Here is a 20,788-nt window from a genome sequence, read left to right as displayed (position 1 = left end):
CTTGTCTGGGTGTGCGCAGTGCACAGTCTCTCTTTTTCTCCTTCCAGGTAAACTGTCAGACATTAAATCAACATGGTCCTCGGGCCCAGCCTCTCACACACAAGCCTCTCTGTCTCATGAGTTGTGGAAGGTACCCAGAAACACTACTGCACCCACCAGGCCACCTCCAGGCTTAGCCAATCCCAAGCCTTCCTCTACGTGGGGCACCAGCCCCCTAGGCTGGACCAGCTCCTACTCCTCGGGTAAGCACTGCACCTCCTGTTGACAGGGTACAGGGTAAGAGAAGCTGCTCCATACATGCTTTAGGAATGCACCTGTTTTATCCCAGGCCTATTATCAGATCCCTGGAGCCTGAGAGGTTAAGAAAGAGCTTGAGCATCATAAACCTATAGGGCATATACCACATGGACTGTGTCCTTAGACAATTCATTCTAGGCTTTCCACCCACCTCAGTCAGCACAGGGGTCTTAATTTCTTCACAAGATTCCATAGAAATAGAAAGGCTTTATACCAGAATGAAGGTCCCTCAGAAGTGCTGTGCAGCTCTGTAGAGTCCCTCCACCTCGTTTGCATCACGTGTGCAGTCACTGGGCACCATTGGCAGCAGTCAGCTGTGGAGATGAAGAGCAGTGTCCGGTCTTTAGCGCTGTCCTGCCCTGCTGTGCATTTCTATAACAAGCAGAACTTGAGTGTGCTGCCTGCGGCTGGAACAGCACAAGGTAGAGTAGAACTTTCCAAGTGACTCTCAGGTACCCTGTCACACCTACCCCTATGGCACAAACAGAAAAAGACAAGCCTCCTAGGCTGGCAGCAGGGTTTTCATGGGCCATGGGTGAAATCTACTGTGGTTATGAGATTGGGTATGTTTTAGGTCAGACTGGAAACATGGCCTGTGGGTTGAATTCTTGATCCATGGACTTGTTACACAGGTTCTGCTTGGAGTACTGACACCTCAGGAAGAACAAGCAGCTGGCTCGTTCTGCGCAACCTCACACCCCAGGTAAAAGTGCAGCCAGGTCGGGGGCTGTCATGTCATACCCATGAGTAGTTGCTTATGGCCAAAAGGTATCTGCTCTACCCCTGGAGCAGGTACCTGTGGTCAGGCAGGCATCTTCCTTCAGAGCCTAGAGTCGCTGAGGCAAGTATGAATGACAGGTAAGTGTGGGCAGACACAGCCAGGCACTTCTCTCAGCCATGCTCCTGGTGACTTAGTTGCCCTTCAAAAGCTGAAAAACATACTTTTATAAAGAGAACATTCATCTTACACATACATTCAAGGGGATTTGGCCACCTCAGGCATATTCAGCTTGTAGGCACCATTCTCTGTCACAGAACTAGCCTGTCACCTCAAGACTACCAGGCTGCTGCTATACCTTTTGCAAACTGCAGAACTCAAAATGGAACTTTGGAACTTTGGCCCTTGCCTCTGACTGGAGTAGCCCACATTGCAGATGCCTGGCGGCAAAGGCACCTTCCAGTGGTAGTTGCTGTCACTAGCCTGTCAGTGGAAGTCTGGTATGCAGTTCACCCAGTTTCCATACTGCTATTGCAGAACACAGCAAGAGCTTGAAGGAACGCATGTTCTGCCCTTTGCTTCCTCCTCAGATTGATGGTTCTACACTGCGGACACTGTGTTTGCAGCATGGGCCTCTCATCACATTCCACCTGAATCTGACCCAAGGCAATGCTGTGGTCCGTTACAGCTCCAAGGAAGAAGCCGCCAAGGCCCAAAAGTCTCTGCACATGTATGTTTTTTTCCTTAGTACTCTCACTGCTGAGTAGCCACCAGTGCCCAGTGTTGTTGGATGGGGGAGCGAGTGTTGTGGTGCCACCCCACACTGCTGCACAGGTGGTGCCCTGGGCAGAACTCTGTCCTTTCCTAGCCCTGATCTTGGAAATCCAAGATCAAAAAATATGGACAGACTTGACTCCTCTGGCTTAGCTCTTCAGCTTGTAGACAGCCATCTTCTTCCTGTGTCTCCACAGAGTCACTGGGTTTGTTTTGTGTTCCCTTGGAAAAGTTCAAAAGGAGCCTCTAGTTACCCAGGCTCCAGGACTACAGCAGCCCACTGCCCACTTGAGGGTGCTTTCCATGCAGAATACAAAAAGACCTGCTCTGGAGTATCACCAGAGATGGGGGACACTGATGCCAGCTGAACCCCCCACCCCCACCATACAGCACACTTAAACATGTACTCTACACATCAATCCTCCATGGCTGCCAAATTCATTATCTAGCTTAGAGTTAACAGTGACAATAAGGCCACAAGGCTAGGTCGTCATGATAGCCTGTGGCATGATATTTCTGTCTGTTTTTCCTGGTAGCACAGACTCAGGACTCAGAATGACACACTTACCCAGCCTCTTGCCTTCTAGGTGTGTACTGGGAAACACCACCATCTTGGCTGAGTTCGCTGGTGAAGAAGAAGTGAACCGGTTCCTGGCCCAAGGCCAAGCCCTCCCACCCACCTCCAGCTGGCAATCTAGCAGCGGGGGCAGCCAGCCCAGGCTGGGCTCCTCGGGCAGCACCCATGGCCTTGTGCGCAGCGACACTGCCCACTGGAACACCCCGTGCCTGAGCAGCAAAGGCAGCAGTGAACTGCTGTGGGGTGGGGTGCCCCAGTACTCCAGCAGTCTCTGGGGCCCTCCCAGTGCTGATGATGCCAGGGTGATTGGCAGCCCCACGCCTCTCAACACTTTGCTGCCTGGGGACCTGCTCAGCGGCGAGTCCATCTAGGGGTCACCTTCATCGGGGAGGAGAGAGCTGACCATGCCAGGCACGGCTCTGAGGCTCCAGCTGATGGATGAGCTGCCCCTTCGAGTACCTCTGTCCAGTTCTGAAGATGAACCTTGGCCTCAGCCCTTGCGAACTGTTGAAGACAGTGCGGGCTGCGTTTGGTCAGTGTCACGTGCTAACGACAGGATGTTCCTCATAGCTTTTTATTTTATGTCGTCTTATGTTTGTACGGTGTGTTGTCATTTTGCGTTTTAAGTATAAAAGCTGCTTAGAATAGTTTTATCATGAAGGGCACTTTTCAGACTGTGGGCTGGAAAGGGTTATTTTATGGCGGGGTGGGGAGACTTGAAGCCTATTTAAAGTGAGCCTGTGACGATTATGCACATTACCAGAGGCGGCGGGCGGGCGGGCGGGCAGCTGCGTTGTGCAGGCACAGAGCTGAGGCGTGGCTAATGCTCTGTCCCCCTGGATCCGCCTATGCACATTTACCCTTGTTTCATTACTTTTTCATGTCATTTTTTTTATCCCAAAAAATTATTTTTAAAAAGTTAAAAAAAAAAGACATATCAGACATGCAAATACTTGAACCCAGCAGGCCAATACCTAAATGTGAACACTTCCACGTTGACATCTGTGCACAGAAACAGGCTCTAGGAAATGTCCACGTCATAGCCTACATGTGCGTGTGTGCTTGTGGAACAGTGCGTGTGCGTGCTTGCACGGTTAGCGTTTATTGTATGTGTGTTTGAGAGTGAGTGAGGGATTTAACTGTGGGTTTCCCTTTTATTCAGTATATGCTTTTTTTTTTTTTTTGTGCATTGGTCAAATGTTCTCATTGTTGTTCGCTTCTAACTTTGCACTGAGGTGTCCCTGCCCTTCCTTCAGCTAATCCTAAACAGTAAAGAGAACGTGGGACAGGGCTGGTGACAATTCATGTGTAAATGTTTACTCAAGGACTCTGTTATTGCATTTAAAGTTACAGTGTATATCTCTGGAGAATAATATGTCTATCTACCTTTAGCAGCTTTTCATTGTGGACTAATGCAAGAAGATTATTACCAGAGTATTGCACCATTTCCCATCTGGAATATAAAGTTAAAGAGAAAAACAAAACTGTTGTTGAACTGTGGCCATAGATACTTGTAGAGAATGGGTGTCCCGCAAGGAGCGGGAACAAGCACTTGGACATGGGTTGTGACTGCTTTTGGAGGAGCTGTGCTTTGGGCTCCCACCTGTTTACAGACCTTTTTTCTCCTTCAGACTTTAAAATAAAATTAAAAAAAAAATTAAAAAATTTAAAAGGAATAAAAAAAAAGACTTCCATCTTTAAAAAAGGAAAAAAAAACAAGCAAACAAACAAAAACCTATTTTCAGAATACAGATGTGTTACTTCAGAGCTCTGGGATGGGGCGTGCTGTTCCCTCCAGCCATCATGGACTCTATCAATTGTCTTCACCCTTCCTCAAGGAGATGAGGCATTGTGGTCTCTGTCTTGCACTTGCCGGCTAGCTCTCAGGAAAGCCAGGGCTCCCGGGGGCAGCTCCACACCATTTCATGTATTTTTAAACCCAACTCCTAGCACTGAAGATGTTATTTAAAAAAAAAGAAAAAGAAAGAAAACAAAAAAAAGAAAAAGAAAAAAAACAAAAAAAAAACACAAAGAAGAAAAATACCTAATCTCTAATGTGTAGCAGTTACATATTTACCAAATAATGGACTCAAAAGAAATAGATGTTTGAAGAGTGCTTTATATATTAAAAATTGCTTTATGTTTTAAAGATGATCAATGTTTTGATTGTTTTGCAAGGAAGAAAGACAATGAAATAACACACCCTCAAGTATGTTTTAAAAAATGTATGAACATTGTACTCCCTGCCTATGTGGTAAGGAAACCTGTGCATTACATTTTTTAATTAGCTTTTTAATGGTTTTATCAAAACAAGGAAGAAAGCAAGTCCTGCAGGACCGCAGAGAAACGCTGGTTCTCTAGAGGATCATGAGCTATGCACAACTGAGTTCATCGTGTATCCCCCGGAACAGACTCCTCAGAGTGACTGCATCTCATCACCATCACGTGCGTCCTAGATATTTGATGTATGTATATCAAATACGTGCGTGTGCGTGCGTGTGCTCCAGACCTACGCTTACTGTGCTGCCATTTAGCACTGAGTTATAGAAAAACTCCTACTAATGTTTTAAAATTGGGGATGAAGTAAAGGATGTTTTCAATCTTTATGCCCCCCCCTTTTTTTTCTTTTTTCATTTTTTTTTGAATCTTTTGAATTTAAAATGTCTCTAAGATTAAAAGAAAAAGCATTTGTGGCGCTTAGTGCCCCTCCTCATGGAATGTGGTGGTTGGACGCACACCAGAGGTTGCTTTTAAAAATACAGCGCTTTGTTGAGTCTTAATAAACTGCGGTTTTTCTTGGCTATTCATTCTTGCTGGGTCATTATCTATCTGTGAGAGGCAGGGACTTCCTTTTTCACTTTCTGCTGAGTTTGCATTCATTCCTGGCTAAACTCAGTCTTGTCTGTTTGACTTGAAGCATTGCTTTGGTTTTGCTAAGAATATGTGGATTCTGTCAGTAGCCACTGAGAGACGTAACAGTTTCTAAGTCCCACTGGCCTGACTGTATTGGATGCATTTGAAGACCAGTATAACCCAGGCAAGCAGCGGGTAGAGCCAGGGGCTACAGGTTTTCCCAGAACTGCCACCCATACTCATTGTCACATGTCCAGTACAGGCATTTAAAAAGAAACCAGAGAGGCTGGGATGTAGCTCACTGGCAGGGCTTTTGTGTGTAGGCACAGGGTACTGGGCTCCATCCCCAGTGCTATCTGGAAAAATCACGGTGGTTATGTACCTGTAGTCCCAGTACCCAGGAGGCTGAGGAGTAGCATTGCCTGGGTCCACAGGCCACGCAACAAGCTCCCAACTCAGAAAAAAAAGGGGGGCATGAATGTGCTTTCCAAGTGTTTTATTGATCTCTGCCCCAAAACCTATTGGCTAAAATGCACAAAACAGCGGCATTGTTGCCCTAGGGCTCATGGATGGCACTAGGTCAGCTCTCACACGCTATTGTTGGCCCACCATGTGCTGAGGAGGAGAGCTGGTAGCTCTGCTAAGGAAATCACCCATGGGGTCCTGGCCTCATGGGAATCCAGAGGGAAGAGTGAGACTCGGGATTTCAAGCTGCCCTTGGCCTTCCAGCAACCTCCAGCTCAGCTGATCAGAACTTCGGCAGAAGAGCAGACTACGGCTAGCCTTGGAGCTGCTGTTTTTGTCTCCTGTAGGTAAAGAAGCAGTGGCTTAGAGGAGCCTCCTGTGTCAGTCAGGTGCTGTTATCAGCCTTCCAGTGCCTTCGAGACAGCCAGGGAGTGAACAGGTTTGTGGAGGTGGCACCCGGCCTGGCATCGAAGCCACGTTGGATTTTTGATGAGGACCAGAATGAGAACCAATGGAAGAAACCTCATGGGATTGGATTGGATGAAGTAGGCCTTATGTCAGATCCAGGAAGCAGTAGGTTTGGAGCTGCCCTAGCACCACACTGTTCTGACGAGACTGTGGCACAGCAGTGACAGCAGAAGGCAGGATGCCCAGCCAAGGTGGTGTGCCTGACAGAAGAGAATGCCCGTGGAGGTGGGCAAGCCCGACTGGGACCCAAGCCATGGTGGGAGCTACTGTGGGGCCTGCGTTGAATGAAGCAGACAGACGTTGGCAGCAAGGGTTATCCTGAGAAGCTTCTGTGTGGCCAGGGTGACAAGTGCCCTTGTGAGCCAGTGCTTCTCGGAGTCACTGCTGATACAGACGTCCTCACAAGCTCATCTGTCAACCCCATCCATCCTTGTGAACAGCCTTCAGCTTAGGTGTCCACCTATGACAGATGGTGTTAGATTGCACCCAGAAACCTTCAAAATCATAGTGCTTGGTCTGAGTATTCCTTAAGGAGAGCAGAGGCCCAGGTGGCTTCAAAGCCTGTGTGCTCCCCTGTGCAGCCAAGGTCAAGAAGCAGAGGTGACAGGAACGCACAGCTGCAATGCCAGCATTAGGAGTGCAGGCGAGAGAATCAGGACTGCAGTTATCTTTGCCTAGCATGGGCTACATGAGCTCTGTATTCACCGTGAAACGCTACGACCTGCTAAACAGAAGTTTACAGTTTCCCAGTCTGTAATTGCATTTGCCAATTACAGGAAACTCATCTTCCCTTCCTTTCCTACAAAACACCAGTGGGGGGTGGCTTTGTGGTAGAGCCCCTGATGCTAAGCACTCCCAGGAACCCTAGAGCCCCATCCCGAGGTAAGGAATGGAGGTTGTAGACAAAAAGCATGGTCAGCTGGGGTGCTGACAGCCTCTGCTGCTCTCAGGCATTGCCTGGATCCTTGTGAAACACCCCACGGAAGGCAGCACTGGTGATTCTGTGAAAACTCCCTGGGTATGTTCTCAGTGGTGCATCCTGACTTTGTGAGACAGAACTGATATCTTCATTTAATGCAGGGCCCACGGGGACTGGAGACACAGTGCCATCCAGCTGTGACAGCTGAGACACCCATGGGGCTGGCCTTAGGGTGGCACTGGACCAACTGGGGGATGGCTGGTGCCCAGCATGGACTTGATTCCGTGGGGACAAGTGGGCCCAGCACTGCTATTTTGTCCTGACCCAGGGTGACTCCCAAAAAAAACTGCACCTACTGAAGGTCATTCAGACTTGAAGGATGCTATCTATGGCTGTTGAGTCTCAGGAGTAAAACCTACAAGCTCCTGTAGCTCAGTTCACCCAGGGCATCTCACCCCAAACCATCCACCTTAGACTGGGTGCTGATGGTCCCTCCCTCTACCAAGGGGCTTCTTAACCCATAGCATTGAGTCATCCCTAAATACGGGAGTCCTTCTCTAAATATGCTCCCTTCCTTTGCCACATAACATCACCATTGATCAGTTTTTCACTCTGGGCACATAGCCAGGGTCTTGCTCAGGAAAATGTAGCCACTTCCCCTTTGCTAGAAGATGACCTTGACTGAGCCCCAAGTCCTGAGGTTCCCATGGAAGGCTTGTGGGTCCCAAGCACCTACACGTACCTGGCAGGAGCAGGTCACGAGCCTATCCCAAAACACAAATCCAGATTGCAAAACCCATTTAATTAGAATAAAAAAAAAAAGTTGGGTAAAGCCAGGTGTGGTGGCACGTGCCTTTGATTCCAGTACTTGGCAGGCAGATCAAGGCTAGCCTGTTCTACATAGTGAACTCAGGACAGCCAAGGCTGTGTCGATAGATCCTGTCTTCAAAATAAATAAATTGAAGAACCTAGGGGAAGGGAGTCCCAGGTAGGACAGAGTAGCCCCACATCCTTGCTCGGCCATCACCTCGAGGAGTTGGTGACAAGGAAAGTTACTCTAGTGCTGTGTCCAAGTCTCTGCCTGCAGGGTCATGGTGACTGTCCCCTCCATCCACAAACTGGGCAGATGTAGTGGCCTCCTCAGTTCTGCCAGGCCTGCCAGAAAGGAGAATCAGGGTGACCCAACCAATGAGAAAGCCCCTCTAACCTGTGTGGCTGGGCTCAGTGGATGCTCTGAGCCCTGATGTTTCATGTCAGGCCTTCCAGGTTGAAGGCTCTAGAACAGTGAGGGCCAAGCTGACAGAGTAGCCTGAATAACTTGCGGGATTACAATCCAGGAATGTGCTGGGTCACATGAACTGGTCACTTGTGGTTCAAACTCTGAACAATCGGTGACCTTGTGTGGAACAGCTTGAGATAACAGTCCCCTCAGTAAAGGCCTGTCATCAATACTGGGGCTCAAAATAGCACATACACACCTACTATCTCTACAAGGCATAGAGGCTGGGCTGTGTCTGACCTCAGGTTCCCCTACAAGATAGCCTGAGGCCCATGAGGAGTAGGAGTTCTGAGAGGCCTTCAGTGCCTTGGCCTCACTGGTCTGCAGCTGAGGGAGGACCTGTGGACATAGCCTGGGGGACAGCCTCAGCCTGGTGGGAATGGGTGGACCTCTGTGTGGACGTGTCCCACTCAGCAGGGAGAAACGGGGTCATTGTAAAACTAAACTGGTCTTTGGAACTGGAGAGATGGCTCAGACTTCAAAGGCACTGTACGCTTCCACGGAACCCAGGTTCCATTCCCAGCATCCACATGGTAGTTTAACTCCAGTTCCAGGGGATCCGATGCCCCCTTGACCACTGCAGGCACACATGTGGTGCACAGATATACATGCAAGCAAAACACCACCCATACACCTTAGTAATGCCCAGAAGTGGCTCTCCATCCCCGAGAAACCCCTGTATCTCAGCAGCCCCCATCCCACCTCTAACTGAGGCAGTGGGGACAGTGAAGGCAGAGGGTGAGGCAAGCCAGGAGCTGACTCCTGGAGCCCCAGAGTACCTCACCACTGCAATGGGGCAGTGCCACTTCACACCACCCTCCTGCCCCTCCCATGGGCCTCTCCATCACCTGTTCTGCTCCCCCTCGTAAACAGAGTGAAGCTTGTTGATCAGGAAGATTTTGTCCTCTCCCTCCTGGAAAGGCCAGAGCACAGCATGAGACGACAGAGTTGTTCATCCCTCCACCCTAGAGTTGGCCTGTTCTGGACTTCTGTGGAGCTCATGTAGGAAGTTCAACATCACAAGGAACAGAGTTAAGAGGTCTACCTTCTATCCCAGGAGGTAGAGGCAGGCAGATCTCTGTGAGGGAGGCCTAGGCTTTGGCTTTGGAACAAAATCCATGTTAGGCAGGGGCTACATGGTAAAGCCATGCCTCAAAAATCAAAAAGGTCAAAGAGAAAAGGATATTTGTGATCCAAGCCTGGCAATGAAGGTAAAGAGAAGAAAGCCATGAGCTAGACTTACACAGGTTCCGCCTCTGCCCTAGACAGATTGTCTTCCTATCCCACCCCCTTTCTTTTTCCCTTGAGAAAGGGTCTCATGAAGCCCAGGCTGGTCTCAGATTCAGCTAACTGGGGATGACCTTAAACCAGCTCAGTTGCTGCGATTTCAGGCATGCACCACACCTGTCTTATACTGTCTCCTTAACAATGTTTTTAGTCCTGATCCCCATCTGACAGCCCATGTGCATACAGAGAGATACCTAGGTCGTGAGAAAAGCGTGTGAGCCCAGTATTTCCCACACCTAAAGCAGACAGCAGGCTACCTGCCAACTCCATCCCCAGGCCTGACCACTTCCTGCCTGCTCTCTGCTTAACCCAGTCAAGAGAAGTGGCTCCCACTAGTCTCAGTACTCAAGCACCTTGGACAGGAGGATCACTTTGAGATTAAAATAAGACCCTATCTCAAAAACAAAAACCAGGGCGGTGGAGATGGATCTGCAGAAAAGCTCCCTGCTGCGGCAAGAAGCCCAGAAGTCACCCGGAAAAGGTGGCTTACGACAGCAGAACCCACAAAGAAGTGGGAGAACCAACTCCACACACAATGACTAAAAATAAAATCTAAAAATTTAGTCAGAATGCACACCTTTAATTCCAGCACTCAGGAGGCAGAGGCAGGTAGACCTCTTGAGTTTGAGGTCAGCCTGGTCTACAAAGCGAGTTCTAGGACAGGACTACACAGAGAAACCCTATCAAAAAAAAAAAGAATTGGAAATGTAGCTCAGCTGGTGGAGTGCTTGCCTAGCACACAGAGGGTCCTGGGTGCAATGCCTGGTACCACACAAACAAGATAGAGACCATAAATCCAACGTCATCCTCAGTATACAGGACAACCGGGGTACAGAGGGAAATCCTATCTCTAAAAGCAATAGAACAAGCACAGGTGTGCCAAGGGGAACCCCAGAAGCTAGTGGACAGGTGACCAGACCCAGAAACCACACAGGCAGGACTTACATTCCGGATCTGTTCCTTGAGCAGGCAAATGACCTTCCTTTGCCCTTTCACCACCTGGATGTTGAGGTAGATGACAGCCCTGAGGAAATGGGGGCTCAGGCTGAAGGCTAGGCCAGAGCAGCTTAGGGCACCACCTCAGGCCAGCCCCCACCTGCGAACTCACAGTAACAGGGCCGACACCAGGAAAAGGAAGAAAGTATTCTCCACCAGGAGGTGGTGCAGCCAGGGCAGCCAGGAGCCCCTGGAGCCAGCACGCTCCAGACGACGCACCCAGACCGTGCCTGCCTCATACATGGTATTCAGAGTTCGGAAGGGGCCACAAGTGCTTGAGGGCTTCACCCTGGAGAAGAGAGGGACAAGAGACCCTGAGGCAGCAGTCCCACTCTCAGCTAGGACAACGTGTTCCTGTGTCACCCCAGAGCCAAAGAACCAGGTCTCCACTCACTGCCAGACAGCATAGCAGAGAAAAACAGCTGCGCCCAGGAACGACGGGAAGCAGAGCAGGGTGAGGAAGACGGTGCTCATGTGTGATGCCAGCCAGGGCCTGCGAGGGGCCTGGCAGTTGGCCATCAGGCTTGCCTAGGGACAAAGACTGATTTTCACTCTGAAAGATCACCATGCCCTTCCCCCAAGCACCTTTCCCCCTCCTCTTCTTCTAAGAGTATGATTAATATGGCTCATCAGCCTGACTGGTCTAGCGTCACAGGGAGAAAAGCATCCAGGCACCCCCTGTGAGCGGTGTAAGTTCCTAGTCAGGACAGGCAGAGATTGCACTCCAGATCTGTGCTGCCCACATCAGCTGGTGACTACACCAGCCCCAGTGTGGAGGGCCACAAGGGGGCCAGAGCCAGTGGGACCAAGGTCCCGGCTGTCAGCCCCTGAGCACACCAACTGAGAAGGACTCAGAGTCACTCCCAAAGGACTGGGGAACCAGCAGATGTCTCCAGCCTGCCTAAGATAGGACTGTCAGGGAGGGGCAGCCCAGGGTAGCAGCAGGCCCAAGTTACTGTCTTTCCTTTTTTTTTTTTTTTTTTTTTTTTAAGTCTCAGCTGTTCTGGAACTTGCTTTGTAAACCAGGCTGGCCATCAAGAGACTGCCTGCCTCTGCCTCCCAACTGCTGGGAATTCTGGGATTACAAGTGCCTGCCACGACTCTTGGCTCACATTACCTTTTTGACATAGAAAAGGAACAGCAGCCGGAGTATCTGCACTGCGGGCAGGAGCGGTGAGAACAGGACACCCAGCCTAGGGATGGTGGCAACAGGCAGGGCCAGTAAGTGTCTTCCCAACCTAAGCCACCCACCCAGAACCAAAAAGCTGCTGCTGTGGCCCAGGGAATGAAGGTGGTGGCCGACAGCCAGCGGGATACAGATGAGAAACTCTCACCAGGTCAGCGTCTGCCCATAAATCAGGTCCAGAACATTCCTAGCAATATCAAACTCGGGCTTCTGCCTCCTCTTGAGCTTCTTCTCGGAGATGAGCCTGGACAGAGGAGTCCCTGAGAGATGGGCAGGGAGACCCTTATCCCCAGGGCACCAGGCAGGGGCCACCTGCACCAGTGCAAGCCAGCACCCAGCAAATGTCAAGAGAGACAGGGCCATCTGGGCCTAGAAGGACTCAAGCTCCTCCGAGCCCCTTCTCTAAGAGACACAATCTCAAGAGCATCGAGTGTTGTAGTGCTTTAAAACAAAACAAACTGGAATGCACAAGGTGGTGCATGACTGAAATAATTCTCAGGAAGCTGAGGCAGGGGGATTTCTGAGTTTGAGGCCAGCTTGGTCTGTGTAGGTAACTCCAGGCCAGCTGGGACTACTTAGAGACCTTATCTCAAAACAAACAAACAAGGACTTGTGGGTCGGGCAGCTCAGCTGCTCAGAAAGGTGAGAAAGAAGGAAGTTCAAGCCAGCAGAGGCAACTCATCAAGATTTACCTCTAATGAAAAGGGGGGGGGGGGGGCTGGTAAAATGGCTAGGCAGGTAGGTAAACATGCTTACTGCCAAACCCAATGCCCTGAGCTCAATCCCCAAGACCCACATGGTTAGGAGAGAGAACCGATCTCCACATTCCCCAGCACACATGCACAAAAACACAATAAATGTATAAGAAAAGTTTGAGCCGGGCGGTGATGCTGCACGCCTTTAATCCCAGCACTCAGGAGGCAGAGGCAGGCGGATCTCTGTGAGTTCGAGACCAGCCTGGACTACAAGAGCTAGTTCCAGGACAGGCTCCAAAGCTACAGAGAAACCTTGTCTCGAAGAACCAAAAAAAAAAAAAAAGTTTGAAAAAGGGTACCTTGCTTTTCAACTACCATTAAAGCCCTGTATTCTCAAAGAAAACACAAAAGGACTCAAAGAGCACTCAGAAAGCCAGACCCCACGACATGACATTCTAACAACACTCCCTCCCCTCTCTCTTCCTGTCTCTGAGCAACACTGAAACCATTTTCCGATCTGAAACTACCCGACATCCTGGCACCCACCACCCTCACGGGCTGGTGGGGGTAGCGGGCACACTCAACTTTCCCTTCCTGTCCCTGACAGACTGAGGGCAGGGTGGGAGGGCTAGGTGGAGCCTCCTCACCTCCACACCAGCTCCCCGAAAAGGGAGTCCAAGAGCGTGAAGATGAAATCCACCACCAGGAAACGGTACAGCTCCTGGCCCACAAAGTTCTCCCAGCAGCCGTCCTGCAGTGTAGCCACCCTGCGGCCCAGCCAGTGATAGCAAAGCACGCACAGGACAGCCGTCTTCAGGATGAGACTCCTGTACAGGGAGAGGTTGTGAAGGCTCAGGGGATGCTCCAAGAAGCCCTACCCACCAGCTCATGCTCCAGGCCACATACCTGCAGATGGCCATGTATACCTCCAACACAGGGGAGTCATGTCGCTCCAGAGTGGCCAGGCCACAGAACAGGTAGGAGGCACCCAGATTAAGGGCACTGACTATCAGGGGCAGGGCCAGCAGCTCCACCCCCTGGCCACGCTATGAGGACAGAGAGAGGACTCGGTCAGAAAAGACACATGGGGACATGTTCACAGTTGTCCTGTGGGAGCAGGCACTACAGGAAGGGTCTGGCTGGAAGATGGGAACAACATGCACGTAGCACCTCCCTCCGAGACATGCAGCTTGCCCCAGGCTTCAGTTCCAAAGACACAGGAGCCAAGAAGGAGCATGAGAACCATGGGCCTAGCGGGGCTGTGGGAGTCTCAGCCCCGGGACAGTCTGTCCCTTGCCTTACCTGCATCATGACCTCTGAGAAGGTGAAGACAGCCGCTGCACAGCCCACCGTGGTGCCCAGACACAGCAGCCCTCCCAGAGCTAGCATGGCAGCCTGCCACAGCTGCCCGCATGCACTCTGGGGGTGCTTCTGCAGTTGCCACACAGCCAGCAGCTCCTGCAGATGCCAGGTAGCATGTCCTATCACTGGATCCCAACACACAAGGCAGGTTGCCCAAGTCCCTCCCTTCCCTAGAGAGGCCCAGGCCATGCCTGCCTCTGCTGAGACTCAGCGAAAGCAGGATGGCTGCCGCCTTGGGGCCCTTTCTCATCCCTTCGCCATAGCCTAGTCTCCAGATATCCTCAGTGCCTAGCCTGTGGCCTTCGCCCCATTACAACCAGAGCCCCCAGGATGAGGACACCTGTCCCCAGTAGGAACTCCCATGAGTCACAGCAGCACGAAACCCAGAAAGGTAGAGCATTCCCATGAAGCCCAGTTGGCCCTGGGACCTTGAACCTTGCACGAAGATCTGAGCTCAATGCTGCAGTTTCCCCTGTAGTCCTAAGCCCCTGGCTACCGCAGTGATTAAATGACTATTGAGAAGTCGTTCTTAGCTGCAGCTGATGCTTTGGGATAGGAGGACAGAGTGTCACACAGAGAGGGAGCCCTGTCCTCCTGGCCCAAGCCTAAGCACACTAGAGCAGTTTCTGTAACTCCAGCCCCTTCGTGTCCCTGGAGCTCGAGGGGGCAGGAGCATCAGACCTGCCTGGACACTGTGGGGAGGACCACCAGCTTGCAGACACCAGTGCAGTATCTGGAGAGCATCCAGGCCAGGTCTGCAGGGCTAGGTCTGGGTAGGTAGCTGCTTACCTTCAGCTGGGTGCAGATGCTGTCCTGCTGCACACGGGAGGCCCGCTTCTGAGTCACCTTGTAGTCCCAGGAGCAGAAGACCGTAAGAGCATGGATGCCTTTGGTGCTGCCAACCCGGTAGCTTTCCCCGAAGGAGTGGGACATGCTAGCAAGCAGCAGAGACAGGCAGGAAGTGAACAGGAGGGACGGGTAGACGGGCAGATGAGTAGGTAGGTGGATGGGTGGGTGGATGGATGGGTGGATGGATGGACTGACAGAAGAAAGCACTAATAAATGGGGGATGAGGATGGTTAGATAGGTAAGTGGGTGGACAGATGGACAGGCAGGTTGATGGGTGCACAGATGAATGAGTGGGTGTGAGTGGATGAACAGGTATATAGGAGAAAAAACTAATCAAGAGAGATGCCTAGAAGGTGGGTAGATGGATTGATCGGTGGGAACATGAGTAGGTAGATGTGGGGAGACGGACAGGTGGGTGGGCAGACAAGAAACTAGGTAATGGGCGCAAGGATGGGGCTCAGAGCGAGGGCCACGTGGTTGAGGTCAGTACCTGTACACCAGAGTGATGCAGGTAATAAAGAAGGCGGCCCCCACCGTGAAGAGGTAGGCCAGCGGCATGTTATAGGGCAGGCTGCCCGACCTGGGGCTGCACCGGCCACTGTCCTGTGAGGAGTCACATGACTGGCTCAGCGTGCTGTTACTGTAGTAGCCGTAGTACATGACGGTGTGCGTGAAGCAGCCCTGTCAGGAGGTCAAGCAGAGTCAGGGATCCTCCCTTCCCACCAAGCCCAGCGGTTCTCAGCCTCCCTGATGCTGTGATCCTTTAATTCGGTTCATGTTGTGGTGACCCCCAGCCATAAAATTAATTCGTCGATACACCACAACTTTAATTTTGCTACTATTATGAATTGTGATGTAAATATCTGATAATCAGGACACCTGATATGCAATCCCGAAAGGGGTTGTTGCGACTCACAGGTTGAGAACCAATGCAACTGCCCTAGCCTTCCCTGAGGGGAAGCCACTCATAGGGACATCTAGGAACAGGCAGGAGCCCACCAAGGACACTGAGACACGGTGGGCACAGGAGGGCACGGCGGGAGCTGAAGACCTTACCCTGCCTGTGAGGAGTTCTAGACCAGAGCAGGTAGGGACCAGGTCTGGTGGGTCAGGCGGGAAGGCAGCTTGCACACCCACGAGGAAGCCCAGCAAAGGCAGCAACATCAGCACATTGAAGGCCAATAAGGTCTTGAGGAAGACGAAGTAGGAGAGGACGCTGGAACCAAACTGGCCGCCAATCTGCTTCAGAGCATAGCGCCATGGCCTGGCAGCATACAGTCCTGAGACCAGCACCAGCCCCAGGCTGTGCAGAGCCTGGAGGAACAGCTGCAGGTCAGTTCTGAGGGCCGGTCCACCCAGATCATGCCCAGCCCCAGGAAAAAAGTAGAGCTAAAAGTCCCTTGGTAGGACAGCAACAGGATAGGGTGTCCCCCACCACAGTCAGCCACACCCACAGCAGACCTCACAGTTCAGAGCTCTTACCAGAATGCAGCTGTATCTGAGCCTGCTGCAGCAGGAGAAGGCCCCACCTCGGTCCTGCTGGCCCCTCCTCTTTCCCTTTGGGCTCCAACTATTCTCTCTGGGGACAAAGACAATGCCTAGACCATAAATGCCTAGATTACAGAGGACTGTGGCTGCCTCCTGGCTCAGGGAGGCCCGCTGGGGCATGGGGCACTCACCGAAGCCAGCGCTTCTCACCCAGGCTCAAAGGCATGTTCCGGACCATGTGGTCCCGCTGGGCCACCGACAGACCCTGAAGCTCCTTCACTAGCAGGCTCCGCTTCTCTGCCCAGAGGAAGAAGGTCCCTCAGTGCCCAGCATCCTTCCTGCTGACAGCCAGCAACCCAGCACAACCCTCCAGGACCCTCACCCCTCGTTCTCCTACCCCTCGAATTCAGGAGCCCCTTCTCTCATCCCCACCAGATCCTGGCATCCCTGAGGCCAGTGCTTCCCAGCTGTGATCAGTCCTCGTAGAATGGAGGGCAGGGTCTGACCTGATCAAGGTACCCTGGGACTCCTTATAAAGAGTGGGGGAGGGGGGGCTGGAGAGATGGCTCAGAGGTTAAGAGCACTGGCTCTCTTCTAGAGGTCCTGAGTTCAATTCCCAGCAACCACATGGTATCTCACAACCATCTATAATGGGATCTGGTACCCTTTCTGACCTACTTGCAAACATGCAGACAGAACACTATATACATAATAAATAAATAATGCTTTTTTTTAAATCTCAGGTGTTCTCCCTCATATTAGGAGTCATAAGCCTGTTTTAACAGATAAGCAAAGCCACAAGGGAATGGGGACAGGTTAACACTGCCTCCTCTCATGGCCGCTGTGAAGTCAGTGTTAAGTGTCAACTTGACAGACTCTAGAATCACCTGAAGTGGGTCCCTGGGCACGCCTGTGAAGAGTTATGCTGTTACTTTAATCAATGTGGGAAGCCACACCTTAACTGTGACAAGAATGTTCCCTGGATAGGGGACCCTGGACAATATAAAATGAGGAAACGAGCTGAGCCCCAGCAGGCATTCATTCTCGACTGTGGATGCCGGGGACCAGCTGCTTCAAGCTCCTGCCACCTTGACAACCCCACCACCCTGTACCACAGTGCGAACTGTGAGCTGAGGAAGCCCTGGCTCTGTTATGCTGCTTCTGGCACAGCAATTTATCACAACAGGAAAAGAAACCTGTTGCCACACTTCCGGCCCCACAAAACAGGCAGGCAGGCCAGCCCAGGGGGGGAAGTTCCCTAACTCCGAATCAAAACATAAATGACCTTCAGAAGCAGGAGGGTCTGAATTCAAGGCCTATGGGCAGGACTTGACCCTGTCTTCACTCAGCAAGGGCTGGAGTCACAGACGGGTGGTAGAGCATTGGCCTAATACAGCCCTCAGGTAGCAGGCTAGGTCGTTCACTTACCATCCTCCTCCAAGATGGTGTGGTCCAGCTCCAGGTCATACAGGCGAAGGCTGGGCCGGGCAGAGTGCACCATGTTCCCCAGCAGGGGCCGGCTACTCCTGCGCCGCAGCCTCACTGTGCGGTTGTAGTACTCGGAGATGATGGCCCCGCGGCTGCGACCTTGAAAAACAGGTGGCAGGGTAGCAGATGGCAGAGGCTGGACCGGCCTCACATCCCTCTGGACAGTTCTTAGCACCAGGCCTCCCTGTCCTTTAGCCTTTCCCAGGGCTGGGGAAAATGCCTTTACCAGAAACCCAAGAGCCTTTGTTTGTTTGTTTTTGAGATAGTTTCTCTGTGTAACCTGGCTGTCCTAGAACTCCGTAGACCAGGCTGGCCTCAAACTCAGAGATCCACCTCCTCTGCCTCCTGAGTGCTGGGATTAAAGGCATGTGCCATTGTCTGGCCCCAAGAGCCTATTTTTACCCCATGACAAACGCCGTTATGTTTAGAATCCAGCTGGGCTGAGTGTGTCACAGGGCTGTGCGGAGCTCCAGGCCCCAGCCACAGGGAGGCTGGGAGCCCAGAGGAACTAGGCTCAGACACCTAGGCTGGCGTCAAAGTCAGAGCAAGGACAGAGGGTCCCACTCACCAATGGTACGACTAGGCATGCTGGCCAAGATGCGGAGAGTGGCCGTGCTGTGGGTGGGGGCACCTTCAGGCCTCGGGAGGGTCTGGTAACCTCTGTCTAGGAAGGACGGAGACACTGCAGCTGCCTCACCCGGGCCTGTAACATGTAGGGCAGATAGTCCCAGGTCCTGCCCACACCAGGTCACAGTGCAGGGCTGAGCTCACCTGGAGCCAGGGGCAGCAGCTCCAGCCCCTCCTCGGCGACCAGAAGACTCTGCTCTTGAATGAGCCGGTGGAAGGAGTCGTGCACTTCGCTCTCTTCATAGGGGCTGGGTTCCAGGCTGCCGGGGAGGGGGGCGTGTGGGAACCCATGCTCCTGTCCTCCCCCACTCCCAGAAGACTTCACATCAGACGGGGTGAATCATCCCAGACCACCAGCACCAGGGTACTTACTCTTCATCCCCCGTGGTCTCTGGGACATTGAGGACTAAAGTCAGTGGCTGAGCCATGGCTGTGGTACACCCTCAGCCCAGCTGCAGCCCTAAGGGAGCTCAGAGACTAGATGCAGCCTATGGGAACCCAAACAGGCCATCTGTTGAAACAAAACCAGCTTTCAATGCCTGGCACCCGTTCCCTGGGGGCCCATACTTAAGTCACACACACACACACACACACACACACACACACACACTTACTCACTACAGGAATCTCCACCCTGCCCCCCATCGACAGCTAAACACTTGGTTAAACAAATGGCCCCAAATGGCATTCTCACCAGTAACCGGCTATGGGGAAGGAAAGCAAACAGGAAGGAAGGGTGAGGCGCATTTCCCCCATTGGCTTCCTAGATGTCACTAGTCCCGGGGAAAAGGGAGAGGTCTGTGAACACTACCCCTACAGGTCAGTTCTCAGGAGTGGCCCTAGGGCTTCAACTCTCTCAGAGAAGAGGCTGGGAAGTTTAGAGGACTTCCCTGTGCCCGCCCTATGACCCCAAAGTGCTCTTTTGCGCAGGAAGCGCTGCCCGGCAGCCGCAAAGCCCTGCCCCTAGCACCGCCCACTCCACACACAGGACACTTTGAAGCCCACCCCCAACGCTCGGATCTGGACGCTCCCACGGGAGAGTGCAGTGCCTCCCTACATTCCCAACGCAGCGTAAAGCTGGAGGAGGGAGCTGAGCCCACACAAGCGCCCTTTGTCCGGCTCTGTCACCGGGCACAATAGTAACCAGAGCGTTGTAAGGGGCTCATTGTCCTCCTGACCTAAGGCCCTAAGGGAGGGCGCGGCGGAAAGAGTAACCAATCCCCTGACTCCCGCAGGATCTCCCCCACCAGAAGGCAGGCTCAGCTCTGTCAGCAAACCCTCTCCGTCTTCACTTAGGGAACTCGCAGTTTTCGGAGAGCTCCCCCGACGGCCGAGAGTCCCCACGAAACCCCGATTCACGCCAGGCACGCCCCCGCCTGCGCTGCTCCAGCCTGGAGCCAGTCAAGGGATGGCACCGCCCGAATGGAAAGCAGCCAGGCAAGGTGGTGCCCGCTTAGTTTCCCGGTCCCCTTCCTGGCCACAAGACTTCTCAGGCTCAAGCCACCCCAGGCCACCCCACACCTCTTCTCCACAAGTTGCTGGAAGTTCTCTGAGGCTCCAGGCCCAGAGTCCGGATCTGCTCGGGCCTCGGGTCTTCAGTCCCGCCCGGGGCCGGCCAGGTGCGCGCAGTTCCGGGACGCAGTTCCATCCTGTGCCCTGAGCCAGTCCGGGAGAGGCCGGCAGCCGCAGCTCCCAGGAACCCGCAGCCAAGGTGTCACACACACACACCGGCGGGGGCAGCCGCCCCCGCAGCCGAACTGTGACCCTGCACCCGGGTCCAGGCGCCCAGCTGGACCGGAGGAGCCCCGCTCCCCCAAGTGGCTCACCTGTGCGCGTACCCGCCGCGGGCAACCGCGCAGTCTCGGCTCGACCGGCAGACGTCATTAACAGACAGTAATTAAGGTCCAGGGGGCAACCTTTGAAGGTTCCCAGGCTGGCAGCTGGAGGTAGCCCCACCACCCGCCCACGTGGCAGCGGGCCCAGCAAGTCACATGACCTGCTCCCGCCTGCGAGTAGGTCCCGCCCATCCAAAACAGTGCCCAGTGCTCGCCAGCTTCGGACTCCACCCTGAAGTCTGAGCAAAGTGGGCGCGGCCGAGTATTTGGATAGATAAGATCCCTAGGTGGAGCCCCTAATTTTTGTAGGACTCGGTTTCTCCAAGTTTCTAAATGGGTGGTATTTCCAAGCCCACTCACGTCCCAAGGTTACTTACCAGTCCTCAGCCACTCCACGAGGGATTGGTAATCCCCTCCTCCAAGCCTCGGTTCACTGCTCCCCATCTCCGGCTGAGGAAAGGGGTTACCGCCTCCTTTGCCCTGGGCGTGGTGTCTATTTCTGAAGCTAGAGTTCAAGCCGCTTCCGGTACCCTCCGTCCCAAATGCTAGCCTTTCTATTTCACAGACGAGGAAATTGAGGCTGCGAAAGTTCCACCAGCCTCCCGGTGTCACCGGCTGGAACAGG

At 52.8% G+C, this 20,788-nt stretch overlaps 2 protein-coding genes across 15 annotated transcripts in view; one reads left to right on the top strand and one right to left on the bottom strand.

The window, feature by feature from the left end:
- Window positions 1–4,461, top strand: part of Tnrc6c (trinucleotide repeat containing adaptor 6C) — a 117,717-nt gene extending 113,256 nt beyond the window's left edge. For all 6 annotated transcript variants that reach the window (XM_041635645.1, XM_041635644.1, XM_041635643.1 and 3 more), the window contains exons 19-22: window positions 48–242; window positions 930–1,000; window positions 1,606–1,745; window positions 2,377–4,461. In XM_041635645.1, the coding sequence (XP_041491579.1) occupies window positions 48–242; window positions 930–1,000; window positions 1,606–1,745; window positions 2,377–2,737 (767 nt within the window). In that variant the 3' untranslated portion in view covers window positions 2,738–4,461. The remainder of the gene's footprint in view (window positions 1–47; window positions 243–929; window positions 1,001–1,605; window positions 1,746–2,376) is intronic.
- A 1,239-nt stretch (window positions 4,462–5,700) lies between these two features.
- Tmc6 (transmembrane channel like 6) lies at window positions 5,701–20,282 on the bottom strand. Of its 9 annotated transcripts, none has more exons than XM_041636072.1 (20): window positions 19,023–19,160; window positions 18,701–18,839; window positions 18,473–18,588; window positions 18,270–18,365; window positions 17,642–17,800; window positions 16,405–16,510; window positions 16,208–16,304; window positions 15,782–16,039; window positions 15,216–15,406; window positions 14,666–14,810; window positions 13,817–13,972; window positions 13,421–13,560; window positions 13,162–13,341; window positions 11,968–12,063; window positions 11,751–11,826; window positions 11,028–11,161; window positions 10,746–10,922; window positions 10,583–10,661; window positions 9,199–9,263; window positions 5,701–6,025 (listed from the first exon to the last, which is right to left on the bottom strand). In XM_041636072.1, exons 2-20 carry the CDS (start codon window positions 18,754–18,756, stop codon window positions 5,998–6,000), a joined length of 2,355 nt encoding a protein of 784 aa, XP_041492006.1. In that variant the 5' UTR covers window positions 18,757–18,839; window positions 19,023–19,160; the 3' UTR covers window positions 5,701–5,997. The 9 variants fall into 9 exon arrangements, with proteins under 9 accessions (XP_041492006.1, XP_041492008.1, XP_041492002.1 ...); XM_041636068.1 differs by lacking the exons at window positions 5,701–6,025; window positions 19,023–19,160 and adding exons at window positions 7,660–8,226; window positions 20,155–20,282; XM_041636070.1 differs by lacking the exons at window positions 5,701–6,025; window positions 19,023–19,160 and adding exons at window positions 7,660–8,226; window positions 19,850–20,129.
- Between the last annotated feature and the right edge of the window lie 506 nt (window positions 20,283–20,788).

This window comes from Microtus oregoni, unplaced genomic scaffold (assembly GCF_018167655.1).
Source record: "Microtus oregoni isolate MIOR12 unplaced genomic scaffold, Mior012 000048F_ref0000485, whole genome shotgun sequence".
Classification (NCBI taxonomy): Eukaryota; Metazoa; Chordata; class Mammalia; order Rodentia; family Cricetidae; genus Microtus; species Microtus oregoni.
Note: the sequence above shows the minus strand (reverse complement) of the source record. Positions and strands in the feature narration are given on the sequence as shown.